Source organism: Zingiber officinale, chromosome 5B (assembly GCF_018446385.1).
Source record: "Zingiber officinale cultivar Zhangliang chromosome 5B, Zo_v1.1, whole genome shotgun sequence".
NCBI classification, from domain to species: Eukaryota; Viridiplantae; Streptophyta; class Magnoliopsida; order Zingiberales; family Zingiberaceae; genus Zingiber; species Zingiber officinale.
The window spans coordinates 19,509,740-19,531,307 of NC_055995.1; the positions used below are offsets into that span (position 1 = coordinate 19,509,740).

General features: G+C 36.8%; 1 protein-coding gene across 1 annotated transcript; it reads left to right on the plus strand.

The window, feature by feature from the left end:
* Positions 1 to 1,560: 1,560 nt before the first annotated feature.
* On the plus strand, positions 1,561 to 21,017 carry LOC121984202 (probable catabolite repression protein creC). The gene is made up of 11 exons (XM_042537025.1): positions 1,561 to 1,946; positions 2,034 to 2,348; positions 2,439 to 2,547; positions 2,648 to 2,741; positions 5,340 to 5,427; positions 5,530 to 5,613; positions 18,995 to 19,091; positions 19,191 to 19,278; positions 19,710 to 19,815; positions 19,878 to 19,970; positions 20,118 to 21,017. Exons 1-11 carry the CDS (start codon positions 1,800 to 1,802, stop codon positions 20,544 to 20,546), a joined length of 1,650 nt encoding a protein of 549 aa, XP_042392959.1. The 5' UTR covers positions 1,561 to 1,799; the 3' UTR covers positions 20,547 to 21,017.
* The last annotated feature ends 551 nt before the right edge of the window (positions 21,018 to 21,568 follow it).

Sequence of the window (21,568 nt, forward strand, 5' to 3'; positions counted from 1 at the left end):
ATTTTAATTTTGACCTCCTTTAATTTTTACCGTGATAATGAAATGGAGGCATGGAGCCCTTCCTCGTGACCGCATCACTCCATATAACAAAGGTTAGACACACTTTATTTACAAAACATGGTCTGACTTATAATTATGTGAATTTAAATTTGACATTAATAAGCCCGTGTTACAGATAGGTTAAATTATATAAATACTTAATTACTTATTTAGCAATAAGTTATAAATATGCAGTAGAATAGCAAATACATTATAGAATTAAGTCAACTAATGACATTGCTGTAGGGCAAAAATCAAAAAGGAGTTTTAAATTATATAAATCATAAAAAAACGTATCCTTTTATAAAAAATCAAAAGGATGCCCACTAAATATTTTTATTCCAAAAATAATGTTATTTTCAACACTATTAATTATAGCAACCAAATATTAGCTACTACAATGTATATATATCATATTTAATAATCACGACAAATATATAATATTTAATATAATATTATAGTATTGTAGTAATTACTTAGTATTTTTTATATGTTATAGTAACTATCTAGTAGTTGCTATAATAGTTTTAAAGTAATTTTAACTAATTTAAAATGATTTAAATCAAATTTAAATAATATTGATGAAGTTGATAAATAGTATTATGATATAATATTATTCAGAGTTTATGAATTGGAATTTAGATATAATTATTTTTAAGTGATTTTGACTGATTTAAAATGATTTTGATGGAATATAATTTTTTTTATCAAGTTGTTAAATAATATTTTTGATATAATAGTGATTTGTGTGTAATAATTATGATTAAAATTAAATAATTGATTTTTCATATTGTAATAACCACCAAGTAATTTCTTATGAATCCTAAATTCTAAAATTTTTAAATCATACATTTTAAACTTTGAATGCTATTATATCAAAAACACTCTTTATCAAATTAATAAAAAAGATATTTAAACTTCATCAAAAATTATTTTAAATTAATCAAATCATTTTAAAATAATTATAGTAATAAGATACATGCGGGTATATTAAGGAGACATTTTCCCATAATATAGTAACTCTTTGCATGGAAAAATTATATATCTAATAAGATATTTTATATCCATTAAAAATAATTTCATAATCTATTTAAATAAATATCTATACAGATAGTAACTACGCTAAATTATAGGACATAAATAACTTTTTCATTTTTTTAATAATTCATATATTCAATTTTTCAAATAATCACTCCAAAATCATTTCAGGATTTATACAATTGAGGACGGATTTTTGCCCAAAATGAATTTATTTTCTCAGTCTTTTATTTTCTTTTCCCTTAACCAATAGGGAGACGCAATATTGCTTAATGGCTATTAATCGGGTATTTATTTAGTGTGCATTGACTAGCTGCCCTGACTATTTCACCCCTTTTTCTCAAGGCCGAGCCGCCTCGACTATTCACCGTCCATTCTATCAAATCACCCATCATTTCCCCGTTTGGACGGCCATGATCAATTTACCTAACGATCTCATCTCTTAATGGCCCAATTCTCCATCCCTTTTAATAATCACCCACCCTGTTTTTGTTATGTTATTTGGACTTCCCCTTCACCGCAATTCCTCTCGTTGGCTTGCGACGAAGATCGAAGAGGAAGAACGCAGGATCGCGCTAGAAGTTGAAGGCGAAATCCTTTGTTTTTTTCTTTGGACGGATTTCGAACCCTAACCCAGATTCTCAGTTTCTCGATAGCCTTCGAAGCGGAGGAATGATTGTTACGCCGCCATTGGAGTGATCGAGGAACCTAATCCGTTGACCATGTCCTCTTCGTCTCCCGCCGTCAATCCTCAGTCACCCAGCCTCAAGACCTACTTCAAGACCCCGGAGGGAAGATACAAATTGCAGTACGAGAAGACCCACCCGGCCGCCGTTCTGCACTACTCCCACGGCAAGGCCGTCTCCCAGGTGCCTCGGCTTGGTTTCGTCTTATTACTGTTTGGAAGTTTGTGGGAATCAGAATTACTGATTGCGTTTTTTTTTTCCCATCTGCAGTTGTCTATTGCTTATCTCAAGGAGAAGCCAGCGAACCAGGCGTCGGCTGCACCGTCGACCCCGAGCGCTAGCGGTGTGAGGTCAGCAGCGGCTAGGCTGCTTGGTGCTGGAAATGGAAGCCGGGCGCTCAGCTTTGTCGGTGGTAATGGGGCGAATCGGGTGGTCTCAGGGAGCAGCAAGATTGGAGGGTCTGTTGGAACCTCCGTAGGATCAAGTAGCTCACAGCTGGTAGCCAATTATGATGGAAAGGGCACTTATCTTATCTTCAACATGGCTGACACTCTTTTCATTAGCGATCTCAATTCGCAAGACAAGGTTCTCATCTCGTTCCTTAGATTTGCCTTCATTTATTTCACTCTACTTGTAGTGTGATATTTGAGTATTCGATGACTTATCCTGTGTCAGGATCCCATCAAGGCCATAAATTTCAGCAACTCGAATCCAGTTTGCCATGCCTTTGATTCAGAGGCGAAGGATGGGCATGATTTGCTTATTGGTTTGCACTCTGGAGATGGTCAGCTCACTAGTTTCCTGTCCAATTTGAAGTTGGAATTTACTTGTTAAATTGGTGATTATTGATCATCTGCCTATTGTCCATATTCTTGTTGTTCTAGTATATTCAGTGTCATTGAGGCAACAACTACAGGATCCAGGAAGGAAGCTTGTTGCAGCTCATCATTACAACAAGGATGGCGCCAATGGCAATAGGCACGTATTGCTCACTGAACCATGTTTGGAATGCTTATGATTGACCTTATGGAAACACTTTGACTATTTAGTTGTTATCATTTTTATTCTGGGATTTGCATGCCTACTTTTCGGGCTGCCCATGGTGTTCTAATTAGTTCTAGTTGTCACTTAAACACATGAACTGCCTTTCCGTACTTGCAAAGCTCTCCATGACTTCATGTTTTGCAAGATATCTCAACCTCATCTCTGTAAGAATGTGAGGTATAACCATACTTCCATTGAACGCATATGGATTTGTCAACACACGTTGGGAAATGACTTATACCTTGCATTTTAATAGAGTACTTTCCAATAAGAGTACCTTGCATTTGAATAAGAGTGTTGAGCAAACAATGTTCCCAAATGGTCGGACTTGACCAGGTTATTTTGATGTGTTTAGCAAAGGGATTAAGTTAGTTTTGACTTGAGTTTCTAATGTGTACATTAAGTGCTCAGGGACTTGAAATAGTGCACATAAGAACTTGCGAAGCTTGGTGCCGTGACTGTCAAATTGATTTGGGTTCGGTGACTTGAAGGTTTAACATGGAAGTTAACTCAGAAGACGAGGGGAGAAGAATGACACGTGGAGCAAGCTCATGGAGCTTTGTGCATTTAAGAGATTTGAGGCGAAACACATGGTGTACTATGAGGTGGACTTGGAAGGCAAAGGGATAAGGATGACATGTGGAACAAGTTTTTGGAGCTTGGTGCATTTGAGGTACTGAAGGCTTGATACGGGGTGTACAATAGTGACTTAAAGTGAAGTGGAGTCATAGGTAAGGGGAGAAGGATGTCACGTGGAGCAAGTTCGCATGACTTGGTGCATTTGAGGGACCAGAGACCTTACACGAGGTATACTTAATAACGCGCAACATTGATAAGGTTAAATAGCTGGAGACATGAAAGTTATGAAAGATTTTGAGTGATGTGTAATCTTGGGGATCTAGGGTGACATCATGGAGTGACGCAATCAATTGACTGAACTTAAGGGTTCGGTGAACAAAAAAGTTCTATTCGAGCAATAATCAATAGGAAATTAGCCTAGTTGATTGGAGGAGCAATCAATCGGACAATTTTTTAATTCACACCTATACAATGTTTGCTCAAGTGTCACTTGTCCCCAAGCAATTGATAGGCATACAAAATGTGTCCATTGGTATTATATATATATATATATATATAAGACTATGAGAGTTTTTGACTTTGCAAGGGTGCTTGGAAATATTATGAGTTGTCTCATGACCAAGTGTTCAAGAGCTTAATCTCTTTAAGGGCTTGCAATCCAAGTCGACAACTTCAATCAACAAGTAATCTACTCTCCTTAAACTTAGCATTTCATTGCCATTTAAGAGTAGATCATCATTACAATCATTCTAAAGGTTGGAATAGTAAGAGGCATGCTCCATCGCCTCTTATGAAGGAGCCTCTTAAAATGGATTTAAGAGAGTGGCTCACTAGACAAATCAAGAAGCCATGGAATATGAGCAAAGTCTCTTGAGTCACGCAAAATAGTCGTGTTATCATTGTATTACTTATTCTTGTTGTTCCACTGTGACTAAGACTTGACATGATAGTCTGACTCATACATGGGTACTCATGTGGAAATATCAATTGATTTGTATTTGTTTTATGAGAAGTTGTGTTTTAGGGTTTGGTTTTTTACCTCCTACCACTCTAGCTGGTTGCATGCCGGTATCAGTTGATGCTACAAAAGGACTTCCAATAAATACACACCATATAGGAAATTCTGTGATTTGCTAGCCAAATGCATGCTTAATTATTATTATTATTTTGCTTTTTCCATTGCTTTTTGGATATTCTAAAAGTAGTTTGATATATGGCAGCCTGACATTTCAATAACGGAACTTTATCCATTGACGATTGAGTTATTTCATGTTATTTGTAATTTATCTCCATGTCAATTCACTGACAAAAAGGCCTTTTATGTTGGGATATTTTCAGTCAATGTCTTCTGGAACTAGATGTTGGAGGGGTTCTATTATACTTAGATGGACAGGAAGGATGATTCACCATGATGGTTGCATAACGATTCTTAGTAACCATATTGTAGTCTTCTTCTCTGTTAAATAAAGATAGAAAGGGAAGTTTAACTCAAACTTTTATTTAGGAAAACCTAGTTTGATAAGTTAGACTTTAGAATAAGGAAAATTTTGCAGTCTTCCAGGTTGATTGTGCAAACCTGATTAATAGTATATACACATTTTTAACTTTGACTTTAGTTATGTCTGTGTTGCCTGTGTTTCTTTCCAGTTGTTTTTTAACTCTAAAGATCTGCATACTGATGCTTCTATCCACATTCAATAGACAATGAGTTACACAAGTGACTAAAATTGATAACAAGATTTTTAAGTAGGTTAATCTTGGATTTTTTTTTTTTTTTGAAGAGTTTCTTTTGCAATGATTGACATTTATCTAAAATTGTAAAAGAAACCATACTATCCACACTCACCTTATGTGCATGTGTGTGCATGTTATATATGCAATATTGAGGTCTTTTGGTTGCTTCTAATTAACAGCCGCACATTATCTATTAATGAACATCCACTGATTTTGCAGTAGATGCACTTGTATTGCATGGGTCCCAGAAGGCGATGGCACATTTGTTGTTGGTTATGCTGATGGAAATGTATATGTATATGAAAAAGTTAGTCTTTCACATATTCTTTGATAGTACTCTGAATTTTATCAAATTCTTTTTTCCACTTAAGTTCTAGTTGTTACTGAAATTGGTACCTTTTCTCTTTAGTGCAAAGATGGGACTGTTGATTGTTCTTTTCCTGTCATTAAAGATCAAACTCAATTTATAGTTTCACATGCACGGTCAAGTAAGGTAATTTTTTTTTACAATTTTTAGATGTACTTTCTTTGTATTTCATTTATATGCATCATGGTTTTGTTTTCAGCATATTTATTTGCCATTACATTTTCTGTTTTACTGTTGTGATCAAAATCTCATTCAACAATGCAGCTGAATTACATGTGTTAGGCGTTGAATAGCCTCTCACCATTTATTATACTTTGGTCATTATATGACAAAGTAATGGTTATCTTGTGATTAACATTCTCTTGATGCCATGTGTTTCACCATAATATCTGTGATTTTATCTTTAGGTTTTCTACCTTCTTATTACAATTGCATTCTTATTTATTCTATAAGAAGAAACAAATAAGTTGTTGGATTTGCAGTGCTCATATTCCATTGAATGACATTGCATGGATTTCTTTGGAAATTATTTAGGTGTCTACATGGTTGTGAACTTTTCTAAGTGCATGCTTTGTCAAGATCCTTTCTTGGAAACTAAGAGGCTAATTAAGTAGTTTTTTCAGATGTGATTGTAATAATGTTGTGCTAGATTCTTTTATTAACCCTAATTTTTTATTTAAATTGTTAATTTTATATTTACAATTTGTTAATATTTGTATAACTATTAAATTAGAAATTAATCATAGATTTACTAAAATTAATTTAGGTAAATTATTAGTTTTTAAAATTTCGATTACAATTGCAGTTTGTTAATATTTACATAATAATAGAATTTAAAATTTACTATCAGTCTCTGAAAATTAATTTATATTATCAATTTATTTTATTTATACTTTAGCAATAGTTTGCATACAAAATACTCTTTTAATTTTTTTTGAAGTTTTCTTTAATTTTTACAAAACTTAAAGGATTGAATTCTCAAATATTTTATTGGAATAATTTAGACTTTGAATTTAAAATGTATACAAATAATTAATTCATTATGAAATGGAAAATATAATTTTCTATTTATAGATTTAATTCGATTATAATATTCGAAGTTGAATATGAAATTAGTTTATATTTTTGAAATATGGAAGCCAATGTATCTATCTCATGCAAGATACTCATTTTGATATTAAATGATTGAAATTCTTTTGAATTCATCTCAACATGTTTTAAAGTGTTTTGTCAGAATGACAAAGTAATGAATCCATATCATTCCAACCAGAGATCAGAACTTTAATATAAACAATATATTTTTTTAAATATAAATTAGAAAATGAGATTCAATTGACACCATTAATGGCATCTTACTATATAATTGTGCGCCGAGTATTGGTACGATATAGTAGTGAAATTGTATTGTTCCTACCAAAGGTCAAAACTTCAATATCCAATAATATTTAAACCTTGATCTTATGTAAATGAAAAATGATATTCAAGTGGGATATTAAAGTAGCTTACTGCACTCTTATCCCAGACTAACATCAATGTAATAAAGTTTGTTGTGGGTTTTGTCTTTTCAACTGTTAACCATAAAACAACTTAGAGCTAAACAGTTATGTGATTAGAGTAACAATCCAGTGTAAGTCAAGATGTTTAGTTGTTTTTGTAAAATACTTATTTCACACATCAGACATGTTTATTTGTTAGTTTAAGGTTAGAAAAATATTTAAAGTTGATGAACAAATGTTTGTTCTACTTGTCTTTGCTTATTTATTTTTTTATACATTCTTTGACGTTCCAAATTTTATGTATATCATAAACACTAGATGTCTAGCCTACTATATGAACTAGAAATATTCAATAAATCCAAGAATAAAATTGATAAGCACTCAATGACAATTATGAACATGTAATTCTTCTCAAGCAATTGAGAGACTTTGAAGATTTGATAATCAATATTGATCTTTGAGGATTTGATGACTAGGATTTACAAAGGTACAATTTGATATGAACTGCAAATAAGTAAAACTGTCTTCCTTCCCTCAAATTTGAAGGTACAACAAGACATTGAAACTTATGAAGATGAAGTAGCAAAAAATGTGAAAGTAAAGTTTACAAAGAAAAAAAAGATGGACTAGGGTTCAATATCTATTCTTGTGACAAGGAATTAATATTAGAAGGGAGACCAAGCAAATCTTTTATTAATCCAAGAGAAGTGCGATGTTAGAGAGTAATTTTGACTTTTGAGTAAATTCTAATGATTTGGAAGATAAAATTAACATTGTGTGATAAATATGTTGGAGACAAAAGTCAAATTAGTGCTCTAAAATCTATTTTTAGAGGGGAAAATATGAGATATTAGGAGAGACAAAGTGAGATAGTAAAATGTGACATTAACTCTAAGAGGAGTTGTTAGAAAAGAAAGCACAAACAATAACTAATACAACAATAACCAAACTTTATTCCACCAGATGAGGTTTACTATATGGATCTTTCTGTGCCATTGGACTCTATCTCCTACTATATTATCATTTATATTTAAATAAATTTTATCTTGTTTTATTGTTTCTAATCAATTTTTTTTTTATCTTCCTCTCGTTTGATGTGCACATTTGTCATAATTTCACATCGCTTGGAGCATTTATTAGTGTCTAAGTGCATGTCTGTATCATCTGTGTTTTTCAGAGTTTTCCGTCAATAGGTATAACTTTAATTTTCTCTTTAATATTTTCATTTTTATCCTATCTATCCTTGTATGTCCGCACATCCACCTTAACGACCACATCTTTGCAACTCTCATTTTCTGTTCATGTGATTAAGTCATAACCTAACATTCAGCTCCATATAACATAGCAAGTTTAACAATCGTTTTGTAAAACTTTATTTTTAAATCTTAGAGGTACTTTACTATTAAAAAAAACATCTGACGTTCTCTTTTATTTCAACCATCCTGTTTGTATTTTATATAAGACCTCTCTAAATCCATTCATTCTTTTGCAAAAATGATCTTAAATACTTAAAACTCCAACTCGAGATCTCCTATCTTAACAGTTGTTTTATTACGTTTAATACTTAAATTCCATATATTCTGTTTTTACTCTACTAAATCTAAAACCTTTCACTTGTAGCGTTTCTCGCAAAGATTCGAGTTTAGCATTTACTCCTTCACGTGTCTCATTTACTAAAACAATATAACCTGCAAATAACATGCACCATGATATCGTATATTAGATGTATCAAGTGAGTTCGTCAATGATTAGTCTAAAAAGATAGAGACTTAGAGCTGATCCTTGTTGTAACTATCCTTATCCTTATGAGAAACACTTTGGCTAATTTGCCTGAAGTCTTTACTTTTGTTATTATATCCTCATACATATCCTTAATTAGGTTAATATGCGCTTATGCTAACACATCTTTTTTCTAGAATTCTCTATTTAATCTATCTTAAATGTTTCCACAATACATACTAAGACATTACAGGTGAAATTTGTTGTTGAAATAAAGAACCTAATAAGCCAACTAGAGATGGAGAGGAGGAGAGAGAATGACTTGAGATGCAAATGGTGAAGAATGCATGCTCTAGAACAATTGTTCTTCTTAAATGCAACTACGTTTCCCTTATGGGTGTCCAATCGGTCCAACCCAAACCAAGTTGATGGAAGTTAGATCAAATTATTATTTTTTACATATGAATTGTCTAGCAAACAGACCAAACCAAATGAGCATGTAAATTGAATTAAGACCTTAAGACCAACTGATATTCTGGTTTTTTGTTTGATTCTAGTTCAACTGAATTTACATTTAAACATTATAATATGTTATATTTATTATTAAATTATTAAGTAAATTTATCTTATAAAATATAATAGAATTAAATTTTCACATTTTAGATTTTTTATCTAAACTTTATAAATATTTAATTATTTGCAAACTTTATAAACATTGAATTATTCGCAATGAATATGGAAAACAAATGTAAATTTTATTATTTTTAGAAAATCAGTTTTTTTTATTTGGTTTAATTTACAACCACAATCGAATTGAACTGTTTTATATGTTGGTCAATTCAGACAGAAACAAACCAACTGAATCCGTCTAAAGATGGAATCCAATCCAATTTTAATTCAATTCGGTTTGTATTTTTGGTTTGAACTGAATAATGAACTGGGGTTCCTTCCCTCCTTTTTATATGGGTTTTGCACCTTCTCTGTTTTATCACAGGCTGCTACTCTGTTTTTACAACTACACCTGAACAAAGTCTTGACTTGGGCCTATATTGGCTTCCACTTAGTCTAGGGCTTAGTTTAGGGCTTAGTCTTGACTCTGTTTTAGTAGCTTGATTACTGGTCTAGTCCAAGTTCCTATGAAGAACAAAGAGGAACTTAGGAGGCTTTGTGGTTACGAGAGTTGTGGCACAAATGCAAGAGCTGTGAAGGGAAGTGGTGTTTATAGTTCAAGTTGTCATGGTCGTTAAAGAATATGAGGAGGTGGTGCAATTGATAGAGGCAATATGTGACAGGACAATTTGTGTGTGGATTTGTTGAGTACCTAGCAACTCTAACACCATTAACTCTTCTCCTTAAGCTAGAGCATAGACATCTTCGTACCAAATTTTTATATAAACTACATTAAATTGAATTAAGATGTGACAATGATTAAGACAAAGCAATATTGAATTTTGACTGAGTTTGCAAGCTTCAATTTCTTGACCTCTGATCAGCCAACAAAACAACAGAGGGAGTCTGTATACAGATATTCCAGGAATTACTTAAGGTGAAAAGAGCATGCAGACATAATAGACAGGAAGAGGAGGAAAATAAATAGGAAAACCCAAAAAGATCTGGAGGGACAAGGAGAGGAAAAAGATGATGATTTCTGTAATAGAGTTATAGAGGAAGGCTCGCAATTTGCGTATTTGGAGAAGAAGATGATTTCCTTAATAGAAGAAGGGATGATGCAAATCTGGGCTATTGAGCTGTTGCACTATGTAGAGTTGGTATGCTCCTGACTCAGGAAGCAATTTGTGTGCGCTCAACATTGACATTAGATGATTGGTTGTTGGTGATGTTCTAGTGGTCTACGAAGGCCATGAGTGCCAGTGCCTTCAGAAGTTGCTACCCATAGTGATAGACCAACGACAGCAGTCTCAAACAGTAGAAAATCACCTTTGTTGCGCGTGTCAAAAGAGACAGAGGTAGTGTGCTCGCAGGAGGCAGAACAGTTCATACACACATGGAGATTCTGATTCATCTTATGTGAGTCAGGACTGGGAATGAGCTGAGTCATGGGTGAAAGAGAGATCACACACGAGAAAGAGTGTAACAGATGGTTGACAGTGATGTCAGTGGTAAGACCTCCCTGTAGGTGATCACTCTTATTAAATCTAACCCTAATAAGGAGGATCTGTTACCGTGTAAAATTTGAGAAAATTGAATATTATATTCTTTCAAGAAACATATAGCACATGCATATATAAACTCAAGTCATAATCCTAACCCTACAATAGCAATGTGAACTAAACACACTACAGTAATAGCATAACAACTCTAACACACTTAACAGAATTGAAAAAAATGATAAACCTAGCTAGCCCTGGGGTGACTGGCCCGACCCCATGGAATTTTTCCACCGGTCACCGGTATAAATCGGAAAATGCTCGCGGTGGGCAGCCATCATCCTTTGGTTGCGCACCTCATTTGGAGGAAACACTTAACATAATTGATAGAGAGAGTAGGAGGAGGTCTTGTAATTATCTATATACGCTTTTAGGGCCACTGGAAGGCTCTATGAACAAAGTTGCTTTGATGGTAGAGGACAAAGCCATACCTCTTGGATGGTCTTTGGCTTGCCATCAATGATCATATATTTACATTGATGCTATAGTTTGGCGAAGGCATTGTTGAAGCCTTCAGGTATCTCAATTAAGGTTGTGAACAAGATCAAGGTTGGTGAGGTGAGGGATCTCAAAGAGGTTGGTGGATTTGTAGATTGTGAAATCCAACATTGAAAAACACATTGAGTTGTCTCAAAGTGGAAGAAATGAGGTGACATATGGTGGTAGGAGAGCAAGATGATGAGGTTTAGATTTGGACTTTGTCGGGGATGCTTCAATCTCAATTGGCTTGCAACAGTTGAATCACAAAAAAATTCCTAAGGTGGACACCAGTATCCTTTGAGCAGGTTGCTGACCAAGATGTGAATAGGGATTGTTAAGAGAAAACTGTGTTAGACATCACGGAGTTATTGACTTATATAGAGAAGGATATACAACATAATTACAATAATACCCCTAGTTATTATGTTACAATATTCTAACACTCCCCTTCAAGCTGGAGGATATAGATCATATGTACCAGCTTGTTATATATGTAGTCAATTCGGGAACTTCTCAGTGACTTAGTGAATATATCTGCTAGTTGATCATGTGAGTTGACAAAACTAGTAGATATTTCTCCTGATATGACTTTCTCTCTAACAAAGTGACAGTCAACTTCAATATGCCTTGTCCTCTTATGAAAAATTGGGTTCGAGGCAATATGCATGGCAGCCTGGTTGTCACATACAAGTGACATTTATGTAACCTTCCCAAACCTGAGTTCCTGAAGCAACCGTTTTAGCCATATAAGCTCTTGATTAGTTATGGCCATGGCCCGATACTCTGCCTCTGCACTGGATCTTGCCACAACATTTTGTTTTTTGCTTTTCCAAAAAACAAGGTTACCTCCGACAAATATACAAAATCCAGTGGACCTTTGGGAGATCTTGTCCAATCTGCATCAGAGTACCCTATGACTCGAGTATGTCCTTTGTTTGCATATAAAAGACTCTTTCCTGGTGCGCCTCTGATATATCGAATAATGCGAGTCATAATATTCCAGTGTTATTTGCATGGAGAGTTGAGAAACTGACTTACTACACTTACCGTAAATGAGATATCCGGACGAGTATCAGTAAGGTAACTTAATTTCCCTACTAATCGCATGTACCATTCAGGATCTGGAAGAGGCTCCCCCTGATTAGGCAGGAGCTTGGTGTTAGGATCCATAGGGCCGTCGACTGTCTTTGAGTTTAACATTCCTGTTTCTTCCAGAATATCTATTGCATACTTTCTTTGGGATATGACGATCCCTGTTTAGACTGTGCTACTTCTATCTCCAAGAAATATTTGAGTTTGTCGAGGTCCTTTATCTGGAAATGTTTAAAAAGATGTTGTTTCACCCGTGAAATCCCAAGATGATCACTACCTGTGATGACAATATCATCAACATAAACCACGTAGATGTAACCAGTAGATGAGTGGCGATAAAAGACAGAATGGTCAACCTTGCTCCGAGTCATGCCAAACTGTTGAATTACAATACTAAATCTACCGAATCATGCTTTGGGTGATTGCTTGAGGCCATATAAAGATTTCTGCAGGCGACATACAAGACCAGAAGACCCCCTGAGCAACAAAATACGGAGGTTGCTCCATGTAGACTTCCTCGTGCAGATCACCATGTAAGAATGTATTTTTGATGTCCAACTGATAAAGAGGCCAATGGCGAATCACAGCAATTGACAGGAATAGACGTACAGATGACATCTTGGCAACAGGAGAAAAAGTATCCCCATAACCTAATCCGAAGATTTGAGTATTGCCTTTAGCGATGAGACTTGCCTTAAGTCTGTCAATCATACCATCTGGACCAACCTTCACCGTATACACTCATCAACAATCAACAACTGACTTCCCAGGTGGTAGAGGAACGAGGTCCCAAGTCCCACTACTCTGTAAAGCACAAATTTCTTCAAGCATAGCCTGTTTCCATCCTAGATGGGCAAAGACATCACTTGCAGTCTTAGGAAGAGAATAAGACGCCAAGGAAGAAAGACAAGAATAATAGGAAGGAGAAAAACGATGATAACTCAAAGAAACATAGTGAGGAGAAGGATTACGAGTGGAACGCATACCCTTCCGAAGTGCAATAGGAATATCAGAGTCAGGAGATGGGACCTGAGGAAACGGCGAAGGACTTGGCTCCAAAGATGTGTCCACGGCAGTGCCAGTGTCGGTCGGTGGCAAAGCAGGACGAGGACGGCGTTGATAAACTTGTAAAGGAGGAGACGAGGCTGGGATGATAGAGGCGCCTCCGGGGGACAAAAGATAGTCACTGGTGCAGGTGGAGAGGGAGAAACCTCGGATTGGGAAGCAAGAGGCCCAAAAAAATGAAACCGAATCAAAGAATGTGACATCAGCAGAGATGAAGTAGCGACGAAGAATAGGGGAATAACACTTGTACCCTTTCTGAGACCGTGGGTACCTAAGGAAAACACACTTATGAGACCGGGGAGAGAGTTTATCAATGCTAGGATCAAGATCATGAGCAAAACATATAGAACCAAAGACCCGATGTGGTAAAGGATGAAGAGGATGATGAGGGTAGAGGATATTATGAGGTATCTTACCCTAGAGAGTGGAGGAAGACATGCGATTGATGAGATAACACGCAGTAAGTACGACATCGCCCCAAAACTGATGAGGAACATGAGAATGGAGAAGAAGAGTCCGAGTGGTCTCAAGGAGATGACGATTCTTGCGTTCTGCAACCCCATTCTGTTAAGGGGCATGAGGGCAAGACATGCAATGCAGTACACCATGAGATGCCAAGAAGGAATGAAACTAAGTAGAAAGATACTTGCGTGCATTATCACTTTGCAAAGTTCGAAGAGAAATACCAAACTGAGTTTTGATTTCATGAAAAAAAGATTGAAAAATAGAAAACAATTCTGAATGTTCCTTCATCAAATATAACCATGTACACGGGAAAAATCGTCCATAAAAGTAACAAAACATTGTGAACCCAATGTAGAAGAAACACGACTCGGGCCTCAAACATCAGAATGAACCAAAACAAAGGGGGTCGTAGCTCGACTCATCGTGCGAGGAGAAAAAGAACTACGAACATGCTTACCTAATTGACACGACTCACAAGACAAAAACTCTAAATGAGAAAGATTAAGATGTAATTGTTTCAACTTATCAAGATCTGGATGTCCTAACTGAGCATGAATAAGAAGTGGAGAAGATGTCGCCGTTGAACCAACAAGAGAGGGTTGTTGAAACCGATAAAGGCCATGAGACTCACATCCGAAGCCAATTATCCTCCTCGTACTCCGGTCCGGTAAGGAAACAAATGTTTTAGTAAAAGAAATGATACAATCAAGAGACCGAGTAAGTTGACTTATCGACAATAAATTAAAGGGAGTTCCAGGAATATAAAGAACATTATGAATAGAAAGAGACGGAGAAGGATGAACAATACCAATACCCTGGGATTGAGTTTGGGAACCATTGACCATGATGACAATACGTAAATAACCGGAAGTAGTGAGAGAAGAAAATAGGGATTTATTACCAGTGATATAATCGGTGGCCCCAGAAAGAATCCAAAGACCTGAAGAGTGAGATATGCCACCAAAGGAATTTCTAGCGTGTGCAATGGTAGCAGTGGAATCAGAAGTCTGACGATCCTCGCACCATTTCAGAAAGTCATTATAGGAAGATGGTGGGGTCGGATCCAGTGTTAACTGTGAAGTGGAAGCTGAAGAAGCAACAGAACTTTGAACGATCTGAGCAGCACGAGGAGGTCGACCATATAGACTCCAGTACTTATTAATCGTGTGTCCCGGTCGGTGGCAATGATCACACCAAGGACGTCCTTTGCCACCCTTGCGAGGTGGGGGTCTATTGTTGTGTCGAGAGACCAAAGCTGACGAGTCAATAGGAACCGAAGGGGGCATCATCGAGACTTTGGTCGGGACACGGAGGAGAGTCGTCCAGGTATTGTCCATGGTAGCTTTTGTGGGGCTGTCCAAGATCTGATCACGAACATGAGAATAATTTGTGGACAGACCATATAAAGCTAGAGACATAAAAAATTTCTTCCGATTTTCAAGCTCTTCAACAGGACTGGACGCAGGTGGAAGCAGTTCATTAAAGTCACAAAAAAGGCTAGAGACCGAACCAGATAAGATGACATTGAATCCTTAATTTGATGAGCACTGAGGATGGTCATGAGATCTTCACAAACTTGATAGAGTCGCTGAGAGGTGTTCGTAAAGAGTTGTTGAGCTTGTGTCCAAATAGTTTTGCAAGTTTTGTGAGTACAGAAGACATTCCGAAGAGATGGATGGATGGTGGCTCGGATAATACAACACAATTGAGTGTCAACCTTCTTTCATAGAGGACGATCGACGACTTGAACATTTTTTTCAGTTTGAGTGAGATGTGTCTTATAACCATGTAGACTCTAGCATTTATCAATCGTATGCCCCAGTCGGTGGCAATGATCACACTAAGGACGTCCTTTGCCACCCTTGCGAGGTGGGGGTCTATTGTTGTGTCGAGAGACCAAAGCTGATGAGTCAACAGGAACGGAAGGGGGCATCGTCGAGACTTTGGTCGGGACACGGAGGAGAGTCGCCCAAGTATTGTCCATGGTAGCTTCTGTGGCGCTACCCAGGATCTGATCACAAACATGAGAATAATTTGTGGACAGAACATATAAAGCCAGAGATATAAAAAATTTCTTCCGATTTTTAAGCTCTTCAACAGGGCTGGCCGCAGGTGGTAGCAGTTCATTGAAGTCACAAAGAAGGTTAGAGACCGAATCCAGATAAGTTGACATTGAATCTTTAATCTGATGAGCACTGAGGATGGTCATGAGATCTTCACAAACTTGATAGAATCGCCGAGAGGTGTTCGTAAAGAGTTGTTGAGCTTGTGTCCAAACAACTTTGCAAGTTTTGGGAGTACGGAAGACATTTCGAAGAGATGGATGGATGGTGGCTTGGATAATACAACACAATTGAGCGTCAACCTTCTTTCATAGAGGACTATCGGCGACTTGAACATTTTCTTCAGTTTGAGTGAGATGTGTCTCATAACCCTGCCCAACAAGCCAAAACTCAATATGAGATGCCCAAGAGACGTAATTCTTACCATCCAAATGCTCGGAAGAGAGGGGTGCAGTGATATGGTTGGTAAAAATTGAGATATCTGGCTTTGGGACGCCGGATGTAGCCATTGATTAGTTTAAAAGGAGCGGCACCAGCAGCACGGATAAGGCAGCAGCACGGATAAGGCAAGACGGAGGCCGCATGGATGAGGGAGGACACACTGCACTGTGGCAACAATATCTACTGCTCACGGTACGCCGACATGAAAGAGGCTAGCAACCCGACTCTTTGGCGACGTCGCAACTCCCCGATGACGACCCACAACAGCCTCCGTAGACCCCCTTCCGGGATGGGTAGGGATGGCAGAGGCGGCGCAAAGTCGGCGTCAGGCGGAGGAAGGCGTTGCGGTGTTCCACTACGGATCTATAAGCTTGATCATAGAGCCGTGCAGATCGGCGCACCTGAAGGCGATGGAGGTGGCGAGGAAAGCAGGGCACTACTCTCCTACGACCCCAACCACCGGCTGCCTCTGTGGCCCTCAGTGGAGTACACATGGCGTCAGAGATGAAGATTTGGACGTGCTCGTGGCGTCGGGGTAGGCACGACCGGAGATGTTGAAGGCAAGGTAGAACACCAGGCGTTGACGATGAGAAGCGACGGTAGAGGTCTAGGTCACGAACAAAAAGGAGCTCGAGTGCTCGGCTTCCAACGAGCGCCTGGTATCCGCCGCCAGGAAAGTGAAGGAGACGGCCGACGTCGGTAAGGAGATGGGTTTAAAGAGAGGTGGAGCTGTCGGCGAGCGAAGGAGATGCGCTTTCGCCAGAGAGCGAGGATCGCGAGGTGCAGGCGCGAGGGAGACGCGAAGATGGGAGGCAGCGGCGGTAGAATTGGGGGAAATTAGGGTAATAGGAAGTTAGGGTTGTCTTTTAACTTGGCTCTGATACCATGTTAAGAGAAAACCGCGTGTTAAACACCACGGAATTATTGACTTATATAGAGAAGGATATACAGTATTATTACAATAGTATCCTTAGTTATTATGTTACAATATTCTAACAGGTTGACAAGAAGGTGTGGTGAGATAGCTATTGAACTTCACACTCTTTCATCTATTCTCAGGTTGGTTAGGCATATATGGGAACAAGAGAGAGAGCACGCCAACATAAAATATGCAAATATAAAAAATAAATAATTAGAAATATATACTTCTATTAGATTTTATGTGGAGCAAGGCAAATTTGTGCAGCGTATAATAATATTTCCCCAAACCTGTTCATCTATATAGTGGGGCAGTCAAGGCAACTTCAATTGATATGGGTCCCATTGATGCAAGTCAAATTTATTTCCTTAGATACGAAGAAAAGAACGAGCATGGAGGGGAGATTATGTCATCACATAAATTTGCAGTCTCATAAAGGAATTAGGAAAACATACTTTAAAAAAGAGAAAGTCCATTTCCATACCAAGTTGAGTGAATAAATTGGAGAGAAAAAAAATCAATAGAGGGCTCGTTATTTTCAATATCATCAAATGGGTGCCCCTATTTGATTAGGCAAAGTGGCATCCTATTCAACTTATATGGCCCCATATACTTTAATGAAACTATTCACATTCACTAATTTGAAGCAAAAATCAATTTGAATTTCTTTGTAACTTCAGACATGAGAATATTCACATTTTAATTATGCAAGATTATATTTCAATCTACATTTGAAATTCTCAAACTAATAAAGTAATATAATTTTAATGAAATAGTCTATGTTTGTAATTTGAAGCAAAATTTTTCCTAATCCACCTGTGAATAATCATTTGAAAATGAACATTTACATACATTTTTGTTGAAATTGGGACAGTTTTCCTTTAATTGTAAAAGGTGAACAATTCAATGAAACAAATGAAATAATTCATTTTCAATAAATTTGAATGAGGAGGTGCATAATGAACATAACTATAGGTGATGGGGTGCCCTTATGATGATTTTGCAAATAAAGGGCGCTTTTTTATTTTTTTCCCCATTGAATTTTATGCACCCTTTGCAGGTTATGATACAATAACTAGTGACTAAATAACTAATGTGGGATTAAACCTATTAATTGTAGGCCATGCATTTAACTTTTAACTTCAGCACTGATACCTTATGTCTTTGTATACCCACTTTGTACCTATGTTGGATGCTGATACTTTGAGACATATACTTTGGGTTGACACCTGATACCTTTGTTGATGACATGTAAAAGCTTCTAGAAACAATGTTTTTCATGCACTTAAATCTATACACTTACTGAAGTTGTAATGCCTTGGCATACACTCAAATCTATTCACATACTGAAGTAGTAATGCCTTGCCCTACACTCAAATCTATACACATGTTGGATACTCATTCGTGGCTTCAATAATATGATCTGATACAGTGCTCAAACTGTAATGCTTTTTGCAACATGATTTTCTTTTTACAGTTTGAAGATTTTATTCAGCATGTTTTGATTGGTATTCCTTGATAGCCAAGAATTGCCAATGATGTTTTTGGCAATCATTTGTCCTTCAAATGCAATGCTAACATCAGTTATTCTTCTTGCAGAGCAATCCTGTTGCTAGATGGCGAATTTGTCAGAGTTCAATTAATAATTTGTCTTTTTCATCTGATGGAACATGTTTAGCTACTGTTAGTAGAGATGGTATGCATTTAATTATCCTTTCTAAATTCCTTTAAAGTGTTTATTCTAAATTTCATCATTAACACTTCCAGATTAACCTAAAACATTGTAATTTTGCAGGTTATTTAAGGGTTTTTGATTTTGCAAAAGAGCAACTAAAATTTGGTGGGAAGAGTTATTATGGTGCCTTGTTATGTTGTGCTTGGAGGTATCTACGATGCGTCAATGCAATTGATTAAATATTTTGTCAAAATTTCTCTGCAATCTTTTTAGCCATATATATAGTGCAATTAGGTGCTATGCAAATTTCATATGACTTCCTTTCCCATTAAAGCCAGTGATTTTAACAAATGTGTTAATCAAACTACTTATGTAGCTTCTATAACATCTAAATCTCTGATCTCCCTGCCTATTTTCTCCATCTGCAGCACTAGTTATTTCTTAGTCATTTTGTTTGATGGTCTTGTGCCAACTATCTAGCCTGTCACCTCAGTAGATTGAGCTGTGATTTGTTCTGTCACTCTTTGAGATTGTTTAAGCTTTCTGTAGTGTTCTTACTTTATATGTTGCATCTCCCTCATCCTGGAAGTTGTTCCATTATGAAGAAAATATGAAATTGACTGCTATTTACTATTTTAGTTTGGATGGTAAATATATTTTGACTGGTGGAGAAGATGATCTGGTGCAAGTATGGAGTACTGAGGATAGAAAGATAGTAGCCTGGGGCGAGGGCCATAATTCATGGGTAAGTCTGATAAAGTTAGATACCCTATTATTATCTGAATTATAATAGATGATGATTACCAGGTTAGTGGAGTTGCTTTTGATTCGTATTGGTCCGCACCAAATTCAGAAGGAAATGGCGAAAATGTTGTGTATCGTTTTGGCTCTGTTGGTCAGGTAAGTATGGATTCGGAATAGCAACTAAACAAATTAATTCAAAGTTGCAGCCTTGTTTTATGTGCTTGAGCTATTTGGATGTTTGTTTTAGTGGTTTTGGAGGTGTCTTAGGGCTAAAGATCTGTTTTATGTAATACAATTTTGCAGGACACCCAACTACTTCTGTGGGACTTGGCTATGGATGAAATTGCCTTGCCGCTGCGTGGCCCTCCGGGTGGTTCACCTACCTTTGCCAGCAGAAGTCATTCTGTTCACTGGGATAGTGTTATCCCTGCAGGCTCACTCCAACCTGCTCCAAGCATGCAAGACGTGCCTAAAATTTCACCTCTAGTTGCCCACAGGGTGCATGTTGATCCCCTTTCTGGTGTGATATTCACTAATGAATCTATCGTAACAATTTCGAGGGAGGCACATATCAAGATTTGGATGAGACCTGGTCATAGTGACAACAGCCAATCAAACTCTCCTGATGCAGTCGCCCCCATTGCTATCCTGAAGGATAAACCTGTCGTTGCATCTTCCATTAAGACCAGCGGATCCAGTTATAAGCAACCAACATCAGTCATTTTCTCATGATGATCTCATGCGGCTTCGAACGGTTGATCGGTGTTTCCCTGCGATTACGAAGCTAATTTTGCCAGTGGTTCGTCAATTTACATCTGATGCCTCAATGGCATCATTAGAAGATTTGAGGTGCCGATCAAGTGGTGTTGCTTCTTTATCGTGTAAGTTTTTTTGCCAGCACAAAATGCTGCCATTTGTGTGGCAGCTGAAGCCAATAACGGAATATACGCTTCTGTAGATATATACTCCCAACAACAGCCTGACATTAGCCGATCATTAACTGTTTTCTCGAAACCTTATTCTATTTGTGACATTAAAATATATCGGGAAAGTAAGTTTTCCACAATTCGTTTAAGTCGATGTGGTAAATACTTAGTTTGGAGTTAATGTATCCCATGCATTTTAGCTTTTCTGTATTTTTCAGTCATCGTTCCTGTGTGTAATTTGTCCACTCTTCTACAATGTGAGGAATGCTTAGTTGTTCGTTCTGGTTTTAGCTGCTGTTGGATGCACTGGTTTTATTGTAAGCATATATGGTAATAGATTTTAAGTAAAAAACAAAACAAATTATTAATTAATACTATTCCACAAAGTAAAACTCCAGCATACATGTCATGGGAACAACAAAGCAAAGGTGTAATTGTCATTTCATTGTAATTTTGTCATTTTATCTTTGATTTAAATTTATATTAAAATGCTAAATTATCAAGCTTTTTAGTATTTATATAGGTATGTACCGTGGAGACGCAGGGGTCGGTGAGGATGGCATCCGAGGAGAATCATCACGAAGGTGAGAGTCGAGATAAGAAACACGAGGGTGAGAAAGAATAAAATTTTTATTAAAAAATATATATATTTATTTATATTTTTTGAGCCCTTAGTATTTTTGGGCCTTCGGCAAGGGCCCTAGTAGGTCTTGGTCAGGGCTGCTCTGTATGTACGTGTATTTATAGATAAATTAATATGTTAGGACTCTAATATTATTTATTGTTAATCTCAAAAGGTTGCTTTTTACAAATTAATTTATTATTATT